The sequence below is a fragment of the Chelonia mydas genome, chromosome 5 (assembly GCF_015237465.2).
Source record: "Chelonia mydas isolate rCheMyd1 chromosome 5, rCheMyd1.pri.v2, whole genome shotgun sequence".
Classification (NCBI taxonomy): domain Eukaryota; kingdom Metazoa; phylum Chordata; order Testudines; family Cheloniidae; genus Chelonia; species Chelonia mydas.
In genome coordinates, this window is record NC_051245.2 from 76,083,203 (window position 1) to 76,099,210 (window position 16,008).

Here is a 16,008-nt window from a genome sequence, read left to right on the forward strand (position 1 = left end):
GCCAAACTCATTTTCTGGTGAAACAGACCAGTGTAGACGTTTAGACTAGGCTACAACCTGAGCTCTGGGATAGTCCTACCTTACAGGATCCTAGAGCCTGGGTTCCAGCCCGAACCCAGATGTGTACTCCACACAGTTAAACAGCCCCACAGTTTGAGCCCCATGAGCCTGAGTCAGCTGGCATGGGCCAGCCATGGGTGTCTAATTGCAGCGTAGACATACCCATAAGTATTAGAGGTGAACTGCAAAGCAAAAAGCTGTGCCTTTTACTGCTCCTTTGAGAAATAAAACTGTCTAAATACATAGAGTAGTAACGGATTGCCACTTTCTTTCTGCTGGAAATCCTTAGTAAGCTCTTAGGAGGACTTTAATGGTGGTTCCCCACACTTATCTAAAACCTAAGCTACAGTTCGCCCCAAATTAGGTGGGACAGTGCTTATTCTCAGACTACATTTCTTTAGTTTGTTACTGTGAAAATCAGTATCCTCTGCATACTTGAGGGCATGCAGGGCTGCAGCTTTGACATCACCATTTGGGTACTTCTAAGACAGCTAGCAAAATAGATGAGAATCCTATATTTCTGACTTTTTTCTAAAAAAAATTTTTTTGAAAACAAATTTCTAGACGGTCACTGTACATTACAAAATAGCAGTAAAGAGCATAAACTTTTACTTTTCAATTCACTTTTTGAAAATCACTGTAGGACTCTAGAGTCTGGAAATGCCCACACTAACAGAGCACTGACTGATGTTTGGCGCAAACTGTTTGTGTGTCATTGTGCTTATGTGGCTCCCGTAACTTAAGCAGTTCCTCAGTTACTGTGGTTCAGTATATAAGTGATGTTAGCCAGTGAGAATCTTTCCTCCTGTTAGAGGGCGTCCTGACTTGAGTGCTTCTAAGTGTCAAAATGTGCCCAAATATCTTCGTGGTCCATGGAGGTAGAATGGGGATGAGAGAATAGCAAGAAATTGTATATGGAAGAATTGATCATTTTGCTACATGAATCAAGAGTTATGCATTAAGTAACTGGAGCTATAGCAACAGCGAATATAACGTTCCCATTTTGCTATGGAAAAATTTAAACAGTTGAATCTTGAATAGTACAATGAAGGCGTATGAGTTTATATACTAAATATAAATACTAAATATACTTAGAATATGGGTCCTTAATTACATTTTAAAAGTTATACGTGTTGCATACATAACTGCACAACTTTAAAGATGTGTTAACCTCACAAAAGCAAGGCGGTTCAGTTTCCAGCTGAAAATATAAACTGTTGCTGCAGCCTTGAGCTGATGTGCTGTTTGTAAAAATCAATAGACTTAGTGAACTGAATTCTTCTCCATTAGACTGGTATAATTCAGAGTAACTCCAAAGTCAGTGATGTCCAAGTTACATTGGTACAGTAACTCCTCGCTTAACGTTGTAGTTATGTTCCTGAAAAATGTGACTTTAAGCGATACCATGTTAAATGAATCCAATTTCCCTATAAGAGTTAATGTAAATAGTGGGGGGTTAGGTTCCAGGGAAATTTTTTTCACCAGACAAAAGACTATATTGTGTATACAAAAGACTATAGAGTGTGTGTGTGTACACACAGAGTATAAGTTTTAAACAAACAATTTAATATTGGTACACAGTGATGATAATTGCGAAGCTTGGTTGAGGTGGTGAAGTCAGAGGGTGGGATATTTCCCAGGGGATGCCTTACTGCTAAATGATGAACTAGCAATTGGCTGAGCCCTCAAGGGTTAACTCATTGTTAAGGTAGCCTCAGGCTCTACAAGGCAGCAGGAATGGAGGGAGGAGAGACAGCATGGCAGACAGAGACACACACCCTGTGTGTGAAAGAGAGACGTGCATTGTCCCTTTAAGAAAGCTGACCCCACTATTAAGTACACTGCCTTTTTAAGTTAATCAGCAAGCTGAGACTGCAGCTGTTGACCATACTGAACTTCATGAATTGATAGATCTGCTGCACATCTGCAGTATTTATGTATGCTTAAAAATCACTACCCTGCATGCAGGCTCTCCTACTTAAAGAGAATGACTGTTGTCACTCCCACAATCTTAGAAACACACCCCCTTCTCCCCCCCCCCCCCCGGCCAAAACCCCCCTAAAGACTTCCACTGAAGGCTCATCACCTGCTACAATATCTAAATACTTATTGGCATTTGAGTAGTGAATTCTAAAACTAACCACTTCATGCACTGTTTTTATTCTTGCCAAAGCCAGTTCTTCCTTGCGCCCCCAAATATCTCTTGATTTAATTGCTCTGTTCTGAACAGAGACCTTGCTGACAAAGTTCACTTCAAAGTAAATTTTTACAAGTAAATTTTACAGGTAAAACTCCTGAAATTGGAGGAATGCTGTAATGTAAACTATAACTAACAATACAGTGGAAATCCATATAAGCATGCATCCGTGTTAAACTATTAGTGCAATGTTTGCAATAATTCTCAATTTGAAGAATAAAGAAATATACAATAAGATGTAAAACTAATTTCTATGAATGACAGTAATCTTGTAGGTAGTGTGCCAGTGAAATATTTTATAGTATGCATGTATGTTATGTGCCTCTTGTGTAATATTTTGTACTAATTCATAAAATCTTTACCTAGAAGCCACAGAAGAGGTTTCTCTGGACAGTCCAGAAAGGGAACCAATACTGTCTCCAGATCCTACTCCTGCAGTCACTCCTGTAACGCCCCCTACACTAGTAACTGCCAGAATGGAATCAAAAAGTATAACAGCCCCTGTGATTTTTGATAGATCCAGGGAAGAGGTAACTGAATAATTTAATATTTTAACACTTTGTTGCAAATACTATTGCTATGATATGTACAAATTTAAGGTATGGTATTTCATTTTTTAAAACAGCATGAAAATTGCAACTGAAGGTATTAACTATGTAGTCTCTGAATCACAAGAACTTTCATTGCCATGGGGGGGGATGTGAAATTTACGCAAATAGCTATTGCATGTTTACTTTCTGAAAGATGTCCTTCTTAGAAAAGATCTTATGAATATTCATTTGGGGGATTCTGTTCACAACTCCCTGTATGTTGAGATCAAGACTCAATCTATAGTCCAGGGATTGGCAACCTTTGACACGCGGCCCGCTAGGGTAAGCCCCCTGGCGGTCCGGACCGGTTTGTTTACCTGTCGCGTCCACAGATTAGGCCAATCGCAGCTCCCACTGACCCTGGTTCACCGCTCCAGGCCAATTGGGGCTGTGGGAAGTGGTGGCCAGCACATCCCTCAGCCCGCGCCGCTTCCCACAGCCCCCATTGGCCTGGAGTGGCGAACCGCAGCCAGTGGGAGCTACAGTCGGCCAAACCTGTGGACACGGCAGGTAAACAAACCAGCCCAGCCCGCCAGGGGGCTTACCCTGGAGGGCCGCATGCCAAAGGTTGCCGATCCCTGCTATAGTCAATAGCAATTATTTTGCTTACTCCAATATGAACAGCTAATACGCTGATAATATAAAGTGGAAAAATAAAAACATTACTTGAAATAGTCATGGGGAAATACTGAAGAGACGCTGAGTACCCGAACTCCCACTGGTATGCTGTAGATCTAACTTTAGTCACTGCTTTAAAAATCTCAAGTGGCATATGTATCAAGAAATGTTGCTACATGGCTGATGATCACCTAGATGTTAAGAACTTTGGTGACGCAATAAGATCACCAGTGAGGGACAAACTGAATAAACTGCGGACTACCTTAAGGATCTAATCGTAGGAGACCATCAATATCACTTTGTTCAAGAGCAAAAATCTGGTGCTGAGCAATTCAGCTCCCATTCATAGCAATGGGAGCATTTGGCAGATGGAATATCAAATGTGAATGCAAAGCATTGGTTTTATAATTGGCTTCATATGTAAATGTCCCAGTACTAAGTGAGCTACTTCATCACCACGCTAACCTTTGCACTTGCAATATAAGTACCAAATTTAATTCTCTGCATTACAGGTTTGTATATGTAGCTTACCTAGCTTTCTCTGACATCTGTTTAACTGCTTGCACATGTGAATAATGAGAAATAATGGACTTCAGTATGTTGCTTGTCCAAATGGAATTGGTAAATATACTTTCTTTTTGTGTTGTATATATGGTTATAAAGAATGCTAGGGAGTTTGTAACTGTGTGATAGAGAAAAATGTATTCTGCTTCTTGTGGTTGTTGACAGTTATGTTTAAATTATTAAAGGTTGACTAAAAAGGGAAACACTTTTTATCTTGGAACAGAGATGGTTTACATGATTTTAACTCTACATGTCAGTAATTTCCAGGGTGGATAAAAATCAATGATTTTTTTTTTAAAAAATTGGATTTTTTTTTATTTAAATCGGATTTTTTTGATAGGTTTTTTTCTCAAAAAGCATTTTATCTAAAGATAGTTTTAATTAAGATACATTATAGCTCAAAAATATCTCATCATGAAATAGGGATTATAAATTCTAATTCTATAGTATGAGACAATATATTCATGTAATGTTTAATAAAATTTTGTAAATGCGTTCCAGTAGTTCGTGGATTAGGGACCCAATCTTATGGGGTCCAGGGGCTTCTGTGTAGATTATTTAGGTTAATCTTTCTGTCTACCCAAGGGGACTCAGTGTTCAGTCTAGAAGATACCATCAGAGATGCTTAATTTTGCAGTTCTCAAACTGTGGATTTGTGTCTCCAGAGGTAACGTGCTTGTTCACAGCAAAAATATTTTTAAATAAATAAATATATAGAGGTGAGAAATAACAGACCTCAACCCTACTGTCCCTCTGCAAATTTGTGTACACAGAGTCAATCCCTTATCTCTCTCTAAAAGTGCAAAGTTTCAATAAGTTCAATGAATAGAAGATTGTTGGGGGCAGAATAGATCTGGACAAGGAGAAGAAGTCTGGAGATAAAGGGAAGGGAAGGACAGGCAGTAGAAACAAAAGTGAAACTGTTGGAGCAGCATATTCCAGAAGTCTTGGTCTTTCTGAGTATAGCCTTCATTGATTTGAGATCTACCATGTCATTCTCTCACTGGAAGGGAAAACCTATAATGGCAGCAGGCCGTAAAAGAGACCCAGTTTGGGAATATTTTAATGAAGTTCCTCTACCTGTGAAGAATATGTATTCTAAATAACAACCAACAAGAACGCACTTTTATGTAGAAATCCATGATTAAATCAAGTCTTCCTGACTAGTGATTTTTAAATCATGATTTAAGTCAAATCCTCCCTGGTAATTTCCAGTGTTTGAGTTCTTAAAGCAAAACATTAATTTAAAATTCCTAGACTCAAATATATTTTGGGTTTTCCAAGAAGATTCATATTTCTTGAAGTAATAGATTATTCCTTCAGGTTAATAGTTCCATCTCCCCAGTGTTTCAAAAATACATTTATCCAAAACCCTATTTTTCAAAACTCTGCATTATCTGAATCCTTTCCTTGTCCCCCAGCATGAGATACGTGCCCTTTGCAGCATGTATCTCGTGCTGGGGACAAGGAAAGGATTCAGATAATGTGGTGCTTCAGATAACAGAGCAGAGACCCTCCACCAGGACTGCGAGGAGAATGAGCCCCCAGCTGCAGAGGAGGCTCCTACGAATGGCTCCTACAGCAGCGAAGGGAGCCCTGTGCAGCCCCACTGTCATAGGAACAAGTGAGCAGGGCTGTGACAGCAGACCTGCACAGCCCCCTGTGCTGCTGCAGAGCTGGTGACACACAATCCTTGCAGGCACATGGTACACAGGGGAGGCTGTGGTCCTGGTGGGGTAGAGCAGAGACTCTTGGCCAGCACTGCAGGAAGGAGACAGCCAAGCTCATGGCTGCATGGGGAGCCACCCCACCCCACTTCTGAATGGCTCCTGTCTTCTGTTATCTGAACTTCTGATTTTCTAGCTAAAATCCATGTCTCCTATACTGTTCTGTTTATTTCAGAAGGTGGAGACAGCTTCCAGGGGAGAGGCTGTTCTAGATTTGATTTTGGCAAATAGCGAGGAACTGGTTGAGAATTTGAAAGTGGAAGGCAGCTTGGGTGAAAGTGGTCATGAAATGATAGAGTTCATTATTCTAAGGAATGGTAGGAGGGAGAACAGCAAAATAAAGACAATGGATTTCAAGAAGGCAGACTTTAGCAAACTCAGGGAGTTGGTAGGTAAGATCCCATAGGAAGCAAGCATAAGGGGAAAAATTATAGAAGGTAGTTGGCAGTTTTTCAAAGAGACATTATTAAGGCACCAGAGGAAACTATCCCACTGTGTAGGAAAGATAGGAAGTATGGGAAGAGACTATGCTGACTTAACCAGGAGATCTTCAATAATCTAAAAATCAAAAGAGAGTCCTAGAAAAAGTGGAAACTAGGTCAAATTACAAGGATGAATAGAAACAAATAACACAAGTATGTAGGGACAAAACTAGAAAGGCCAAGGCACAAAATGAGATCAAACTAGCTGGAGACAAAAAGGGTAACAAGAAACATTCTACAAATACATTAGAAACAAGAGGAAGACAAAGGACAGGGTAGGCCCCGTTACTCAATTGGGGGGAGGGCGGAATAATAACAGAAAATGTGGAAACGGCAGAAATGCTTAATGACTTCTTTGTTTCGGTTTTCACCAAGAGGTTGGTGGTGATTGGACATCTAACATAGTGAATGCCAGTGAAAATGAGGTAGGATCAGAAGAGGCTAAAATAGGGAAAGAACAAGTTAAAAATTACTTGTACAAATTAAATGTCTTCAAGTCACCAGGACCCGATGAAATGCATCCTAGAATACTCAAGGAGCTGACTGTGGAGATATCTGAGCCATTGATGATTATCTTTGAGAAGTCATGGAAGGTGGGAGAGTTTCCAGAAGACTGGAAAAGGGCAAATATAGGGCCCATTTATAAAAAGGGAAATAAGGACAACCCAGGGAATTACAGACCAGTCAGCTTAACTTCTGTACCCGGAAAGATAGTGGAGCAAATAATTAAGTAATCAATTTACAAACATCTAGAAGATAGTAAGGTGATACGTAACAGTCAGCATGGATTTTTCAGAACAAATAGTGTCAAACCAAGCTGATACAGTAACAACCAACTGACAGGGTAACAAGCCTTGTGGATAGGGGGGAAGTGGTAGACATGGTATATCTTGATTTTTAGTAAAGCTTTTGATACTGTTCCGCATGACCTTTTCATAAACTAGGGAAAGGCAACCTAGATGGAGCTACTGTAAGGTGGGTGCAAAACTGATTGGAAAACCATTCCCAGAGAGTAGTTATCAGTGGTTCAGAGTCTTGCTGGAAGGGCATAACAAGTGAGGTCCCGCAGGGATCAGTTCTGGGTCTGGTTCTGTTCAATATCTTCTTCAGTGATTTAGATAATGGCATATAGAGTATGGGGACCATACCAAGCTGGGGGGGGGTTGCAAGTGCTTTGGAGGATAGGATTAATATCCAAAATGATCTGGACAAACTGGAGAAATGGTCTGAAGTAAATAGGATGAAATTCAATAAGGACAAATGCAAAGTACTCCACTTAGGAAGGAAAAATCAGTTGCACACTTACAAAATGGGAAATGACTGCCTAGGAAGGAGTACTGCGGAAAGGGATCTGGGGGTCATAGTGGACCACAAGCTAAATATGAGTCAACAGGTAATGCTGTTGCAAAAAAATCAAACATCATTCTGGGATGTATTATCAGGAGTGTTGTAAGCAAGACATGAGAAGTAATTCTTTCACTCTACTCCGCTCTGATTAGGCCTCAACTGGAGTATTGTGTCCACTTCTGGGTGCCACATTTCCTGGGTGCCACAGGAAGGATGTGGACAAATTTGAGAGCATCCAGAGAAGAGCAACAAAAAATGATTAAAGGTCTAGAAAACATGACCTCTGAGGGAAGATTGAAAATATTGGGTTTATTTAGTCTAGAAAAGAGAAGGCTGAGAGGGGACATAACAGTTTTCAAGTACGTAAAAGGTTGTTACAAGGAGGAGGAAGAAAAATTGTTTTTCTTAAACTCTGAGGATTAGACAAGAAGCAATGGGCTAAAATTGAAGCAAGGGAGGTTTAAGTTGAAAATTAGGGAAAACTTCCTAACTGTCAGGGTGGTTAAGCACTGGAATAAATTGGCTAGGGAGGTTGTGGAATCTCCATCATTGGAGATTTTTAAGAGCAGGTTAGACATACACATGTCAGGAGTGGCGTAGATAATTAGTCCTGCCATGAGTGCAGAGGACTGGACTAGATGACCTCTCGAGGTCCCTTCCAGTTCTATGATTCTATAATTGGGAGTATACTGTATTCATTTGTCAAGCATCTCCACAAAATTCGTTTGTGAGCTGCACAGCATTAATCTCTTCCTTCCTAGACTGTTTCCTTGTCTCCTTTGAACTGCTTCTTGCCAGACAGATCTCGTTCCTCCACTCCAAACAGGCTTCCCTCTTGTTGCCCCTTCTGTTATGTCAATGTGTGGATTTCATAAAGGCTTTAATGGAAGGCCTGACAAAGTCTGCATCATGCCACATGGAGTTTAGGAAGTGCACATGAGCGATCAGGACTTGAGCAGTATCTTAAAATATTTCAGTTCCCCTTATGTACAGTAAAATGGAATTTAGTTCTCCTCCCGATTCAGTCTCCCCCCTTGCTCAATTAAAGGCGTCCATAATAGCCAGAAAAAACTAATTTGATATTTCTAGACTAATTCTCGTCTCTTTTCTCTTTATGATCCAGAAATTTAGGAAAATGTTTTAAAGGAAAACATCTGAGTTTTGTTTGTAACCCCATTTCTTCTAAGCACATGTCCAATCTGCTTCAAACTTCCTCTAGAAAAAAGTCTCCTTTGGACTAAAAAGAGACCTGTAACATTTCAGGTGGATAAGGTTTCCCGACTTAAAGCCATTGTGGCAGGGCTCAAAATGAAACTTATGGGGAAAGCATTTTTCAACCTTTATTATGATAAATACTAGTGTCTTCACATTTTTCACTAAAATGGGATTGAAGGGGTCTCAGTTATGCTTCTTTAGGTCCCACACAGATTTACTGTTTTTCTTGTATCCACAGATGTAGTTGGGGGAGCTACCTTAATTATCCTTTGAAAGTTAACTCACTAGTATACTGTTAATGCTATACATTCTTCTCTCTAGATTGAAGAGGAAGCAAATGGAGATGTATTTGATATAGAAATCAATGTCTCAGACCCAGAGAAAGTTGGTGAGTTGGTATCTCAGATGCAGAGAAAGATTGCATTCTTTCAGCATTAACTTATCTGCTTGCTATTTGAAAAAAACTTTGGTTTTAGCATAATTTTGCATTTATTTATAATTCCAGCATATACGTGATTCAGAAGACTTGCCCTTGGATTAAGTACCTTTCTTTTAACTGTGTATCTTCTTACAGGGGATGGCATGAATGCTTACATGGCATACAGAGTAACAACAAAGGTAAATATTGTTTGCAACTACTTTTCATCTTGAATTTAAATATACAGAATATAAACTACAGTACACCTGAGTAGATGAAAAAATAACTGAAAATTAAAATATAACTTTTCTATGGATTTTTTTAGACATCCCTTTCTGTGTTTCACAAAAATGAATTCTCTGTTAAAAGAAGATTCAGTGACTTTCTTGGTTTGCACAGCAAATTAGCAACAAAATACCTGCACATTGGTTACATTGTGCCTCCAGCTCCAGAAAAAAGTATTGTAGGTAAGCACAGTTTCTATAAGGATGAACATATACATCCAATCTTTGACTCGGCTTTGTTTGTCTTACATTAAATATTATTTAAATGTAAATATTAAAATTGTAACACATGGTGTCTGAAAATAAAATGTTCATGTCAAAATATCATTTGAACAAAATATCTTGCACAGAATAATGCCAACTGCTTGGATCTTGAAAATTAAAATGGGTTGTAAATTAAAATGCTTGTAAAAGAAGACTGTTTTTAGTGCAAGTAGAGATTAGGGGAGAGAAGAGAACAGGAACAGTAACAAAAGCTAGTATTCAACAGTAAACTTCAGTCGAGAGAATATAGGTAGCTAACCCCCTCCTGGAGCATATAAGAAGTGAGGTAGTATGAAAAGGAGATCTGACCTAATGCCTGGCCTCCTGTTTCTTGTCCATTTTCCTAGATTTTCAACCTAGTCCCTTTGCTTTGAGACTTTTTCATTTAACTTACTTTGTGTTCATTACCAATTGTTTGAAGTAGTATCCCCTGCGTTCCCTATTTAGTCCATGTCCTAACTTGCCTGTTCAGCTTTGAACGCCTTGCTAGTATTTGTCGATAGATTTTTCAGTCCTTTTTGTAATTTTTGAAAATACCTGTTAATGTCCCCTTATTTGTCCTAATTTCTAATGAGAATAAGGCGCTCTCCCTTAAAGTGCGGTTCTGCTTTGAATAGTGACCCTGAATGACATCGGTGTCTCCAGGAATGCTGTTTAGGATCAAATCCTAAGCTGGTATAAATCAGCATGGTCTGTTGAGCACATAGATGCAGGAACTAGTGGTGCTGGGGATGCTGCCACACCTGCCCAGTTTGAAGTGGTTTCTGTCATATACAGGGTTTACAGTTTGGTTCAATGGCTCTCAGCACTCCCCACTATACAAATTGTCCCAGCACCCCTGGTTTAGCAAGGATCTACCTCCAGTATGCTCTCTTAATAAAGATGATTTCTGGTTGCCAGTCCAGTTAGTGTGGGCACTAAGAGTAGCAGAGTTTCTCTTTCTGCATCACACATATTTAAGGCTCTCAAGGCCAAATTAAACCTTCGGTTACACCCATGCAAAGCCATTACATTCAATGGCTTTAGATGGATGTAACTGATTGGAGTTTAATAAGCAATCTTGTTTGATACACAAGGAGAAATAGAATCTATCTTCCTCTCCTGTAACTGTAGTTAGCATCTTAAGGTAACAGAAGTAAAAAGTAGTAAAACTTATTTTTGTCACTGAAATAAGTAAATATTGCTGAGTATGCACAGGAAGCAAATCTTTATGTAAAAATGGTACCTTCTTATACAAGTCGCTCTATAGTGTAGGACTGCATTTTAACTTGTCCTCATAACTTAAATATCTGGTCTCAGTAATCTTCACTGGCCTCCTCTAAGGCAATGGTATAATGATCAGTACTTTATACCAGATGGGTGTCTGAAGTGTGCTGCACTAACAGTATGTAATCTCTTGTGATTCTGTTCCTCTACTGATATAATCTAGCTTCTTATTTGTCTTTTCTAACTGCAACTGTGAACTGGGCTGACTTTTAATTACTCTTCCACAGTTACCACTAAATCATTTCTGTAGTGTGCTATATGATTGTTCCGTTTTAGTATGTACACTACAGAAGAATCGTTTAATCTGCATTGGGATGATAGCCAGAGAATAGATTCAGTGCAGTATATTTCAATAATTAAACAATGGGTAACTGATGCATCTAGTAATTTTGTTCTAAATATTGACATGGCTGGAGGTGTTTAAATCTGTTTATTGCTCAGAGGTGTGAATTGGTGTTCGTTTGTAAAGTTTTCGCCAAAGGTGTTCACTTTAGGTTGTATGAGTGTTCTACTGAAATTAAATTAATGGATTTAACTTTTATCTGTAGTTTAAACTGTTAACAGAACAGGGAGGTAGTGATTTATTCAGTGTAAAAGTCAGCCAATTCTGATTTTTTCCCCCCCATCTTGCTGTATGTGATGCAATAGTCTTGTTAGACACTCAAAACATGAAGCCCTCATTACTTTTTGTCCTTCTCTCTTTTTTACTGATCTGATGGATAAGAAGAGAGATCCTGGCAGCTCTGGCCCATTCGTACATTATGGGGAACACTTGTGGAATTAGCTGTTTTCTCTCCTTGCTCTGTCTACGGTGAACAGTTCCCATCAAACCCCCAGACTTGAAAAATATGTGGTGCCTGAAAATGTCATGAAATTCTAGAACCACAGGGTATCATTGCTCTAAAGTATCTCCCATAAACAGGGTGAGAGCAGGTACTGGACTAGACTAGATGTACCTTTGATCTGGTACTGTATGGCAGTTCTCACATCTCTGGAAAACCAATTTTGATTGTATGAATGAGTCCAGCTGAACTAGACTGGGTTAGTGTGTGTGTGTGTGTGTGTGTGTCAGTCATTCACAATGAATGCTGATAAAACCTTTACCCCACAGAGTTCCTATAATCTACAGAAAGTGTGGTAAAAAAATTTTGTTTGTTGGGATCACTTTTATATTTTTATTCTTGCTTATCACGAGTCCACTTATACAGGGTTTAGAGGGAGCTATAAAAGCTCTTAGAAAAAGCTTGGAAAAAATTAAACCCCAAAGTTGTGACTTCAAGGTCCCATATTTTGGGACCTTGTAGGGCTGAAATTGAGTTGGGGCCAACCAAGCCTGAGGATCTTCCCTTTGCAATGAATGGGATAAGATTCCTATTTCTAGCCCTAGGTAGTTATGAGATGCCTTTTAAAAAAGGAAGAAGGAGAATCTAGGAAACTACAGATGGGTCAGCCTCACCTCAGTCCCTGTAAAAATCATGGAGCAGGTCCTCAAGGAATCCATTTTGAAGCACTTGGAGGAGAGGAAGGTGATCAGGAACAGTCAACATGGATTCATCAAGGGCAAGTCATGCCTGACCAACCTGATTTCCTTCTATGATGAGATAACTGGCTCTGTGGATATGAGGAAAGCGGTGGATGTAATATACCTTGACTTTAGCAAAGCTTTTGAAATGGTCTCCCACAATATTCTTGCCAGCAACTTAAAAAAGCTGGCTAGAGTGTCAGGCTCAACAGCTCGATTTCTAGTTGGCATCCAGTATCAAGCAGAGTGCCCTACAGGTTTTTTTGTTCAAAATCTTCATTAATGATCTGGATGATGGGATGGATTGTATCCTCAGCAAGTTTGTGTATGACACTAAGCTGGGGAGAAAGGTAGATATGCTAGAGGGTAGGGTTAGTATCCAGAGTGACCTAGACAAATTGGAGGATTGGGCCAAAAGAAATCTGATAAGGTTCAACAAGGGCAAGTGCAGAGTCCTGCACTTAGGACAGAAGAATCCCATGCACTGCTACAGGCTGGGGACCGACTGGCTAAGCGGCAGTTCTACAGAAAATGAGTTGGGGATTACCGTGTACGAGAAGCTGGATATGAGTCAACAGTGTACCCTTGTTAAGAACGCTAATGGCATATTGGGCTGCATTAGTAGGAGCATATACAGCAGATCAAGGGAAGTGATTATTCCCCTCTGTTCGGCCCTGGTGAGGCTACATCTGGAGCATTGCATCCAGTTTTGGTCCCCCCGCTACAGAAAGGATGTGAACAAATTGGAGACGGTCTAGCGGAGGACAACAAAAATGGTTAGGCAGCTGGGGCACATGACTTATGAGAAGAGGCTGAGGGAACTGGGCTTATTTAGTCTGCAGAAGAGCAGAGTGAGGGAGGATTTGATTAGCAGTCTTCGGCTACCTGAAGGAAGGTTTCAGAGAGGGTGAGCTAGGCTGTTTTCAGTGGTGGCAGATGACAGAACAAAGAGCAATGGTCTCAAGTTGCAGTGGGGGAGGTCTAGGTTGGATATTAGGAAAAAGTATTTCACTAGGAGGGTGGTGAAGCCCTGGAATGGGTAACCTAGGGAGGTGGTGGAATCTCCTTCCTTAGAGGTTTTTAAGGCCTGGATTGACAAAGCCCTGGCTGGGATGATTTAATTGGGGTTGGTCCTGCATTGAGCAGGGGGTTGAATTAGATGACCACCTGAGGTCTCTTCCAACCCTGATCTTCTATGATTCTGTGATACCTGATCTCAAATTTGTCATTGTTGCAGGACTAAACATTGCCCAGCTTCGCCTTGTGCAGGTATAACTTGGAGGAAAGAAACTTTTCTAGGCAGTTGCTTAAAACAAAGGCCTTGTTCTAAGCTTGTTCAGAGGTTTGGAATGTTTGAGGCGATAAAGTAGTGAGCAGAGAGCAACCAGAGTAGTTAAAGGTGCATGATAAAATCACCACATGGTTCCAGAATTTATCACATGGCTCTACAGTTTATCACATAGACATTGCCAGTACATGTGCATATTATATGTACACTGCAGAGGTAGAAAATTGTAGGGACTTTTTCCAGGGCTAATGGATGTTTTATGCAGTGCAGAATTTCTTAAATAAAATAAGAAGCTATTTAAAAAATACTTTTTTTCCCCCCAAAATCTAAATGTAACCATTACTCAGGGAATGGACAACTTGACAGACTGAAGAGTATGATGCACGCAATAACAGTTCATTATTTGAATATACAATAAAGATAAGTCTCAAAAGTTGCAAAGTCTTTTAAATTAGTGGCTTAAAATCTGTTTCTATCAACCAGTAAAATGGAACTTTTATCTACACATTTATCATGCACTCAGATGGTGAGTTCTTATTTCCTTCATTGTAATTTACATCATTGCAAGAGGACTAGATTCACCATGTAACAAAATAGAGGCCAGCAACATTCAGCTGTTGAATATTTACCAAAACTACTGAAGTACAGATTGCTGTTTCTGAAACTGTTCTGGAAACTCATTTGCTTGCTATTATTGCTGCAAAAACAAATACTCACTTCAGTTTTTCTTTAACTCCTGGACCTTATTCCTGTAATAATAGGAAAGGGCTTCTGTACCATGGAACTTGCTTTTTTTCCACTTGTTCATAGATTGCCAGAGGGAAGAAACTTGACATCATGATCTGTAGAATCTGCTGTTAGGGGAAAAAAGAAAAAAAAAACAACAAAAAGCAAACAAAAAAAACCCCTGTGAACTTTCAATTTATATCTGGTTATGGAGCACTCTTGACTGCCTAATATTCCTGTTTCCCTATAGACTTATTGCAGTATTGGTTCTTAAAGTCAGATGTTTCAAGGTTGAAGAATTTACTTGCTTAGGAGTATCAGGATAGACATGGAAATTAAACACATCTTGTGTTTCCTTTATTGTGCTAATAAAGGAGATAAGAGATGAGTTAGCTAGAATAATTAATGAGGAGCCTCTGGAGCAGTGTCTTAAATTTATTAAATGAAAAGCTGAAGTTTAATCAATTTAAACTTTCCTTAAACTGGTGGGTTCTCAACTTCTTATAGTATACACTATATCAAAATAATTTCTTATTGACCTCCTCCCTTCTCATTCATCACCACATAGACTACCTCCCTGTGTGATGGTATAACATCCCTATAGCAAGTGAAGGATTTCCTTATGTGGAAAAGGAAAAGGAAATTATTTAAAGTATTTTTGGCTGTCTTTTTAATGCAATTGAGCAGCTTTAAACAAAGATGAGATCCTGCACCATGTTTCTGGCAATCAGTGGACAATCAGCAAATGCTCTATGGATTACAATTTGAGAACTAGTGGCTTATAGGAATTTACCAAAAAAAAAAAAAAAAAAATTGACATTGTCCGTAATTTTGAATTTCCTGGTTCTTGTTGCATCAAGTTTAACCCTTAGGTATAATCCTTCAACAAAATTTAAGAGAACATTAAGGTCACATAATTAAAAACACACAAGTTAGGAAACACCACAATTAAAGTTACGTATGCAACTCCTAACTCCTCTACCTTGTGTATTGAGTCTTTTATTACAATACTATTTGTCAAGTAAATTTTTTCTGTAATTTTAATGTATATGTATACTTTATTTTTTACATTTGTTTATGTCTACGCTAATTTCAGTATTCTAAATGTTTAGTATATCTGACTTTTTTTAAACATTTCATGTTTTGTTTAAGGCTTGTTTAATTTATTATCACCAATATATTACATACCATTTTGTTAAATTTTAAGTGTATTCCAAGGGATAAGGCCATTAATTTACACCTAATTCAGTTTTGTAAATCGATGTGGGCATATGTTCAGAATTAATCTGTATGTTTAATGTGCAGTGTGTTGTATTGGTATAGTTTTATGTATTCTTTTAATATAATGTATGTCCTTAATATAAACTATTTTCATGGACTCTTGTGTATAGATTACACATTGCATTTTGTAGTTTTGTGTCTTTGAGAAATGTGCTTACG

General features: G+C 39.0%; 1 protein-coding gene across 2 annotated transcripts in view; it reads left to right on the top strand.

Annotated features, from left to right (window-relative positions):
• SNX2 (sorting nexin 2) overlaps positions 1 to 16,008 on the top strand; it is a 57,578-nt gene that overhangs the window by 18,663 nt on the left and 22,907 nt on the right. For both annotated transcript variants that reach the window (XM_037901617.2, XM_037901616.2), the window contains exons 3-6: positions 2,624 to 2,787; positions 9,122 to 9,188; positions 9,375 to 9,418; positions 9,544 to 9,685. In XM_037901617.2, coding sequence (XP_037757545.1) covers positions 2,624 to 2,787; positions 9,122 to 9,188; positions 9,375 to 9,418; positions 9,544 to 9,685 — 417 coding nt within the window. The remainder of the gene's footprint in view (positions 1 to 2,623; positions 2,788 to 9,121; positions 9,189 to 9,374; positions 9,419 to 9,543; positions 9,686 to 16,008) is intronic.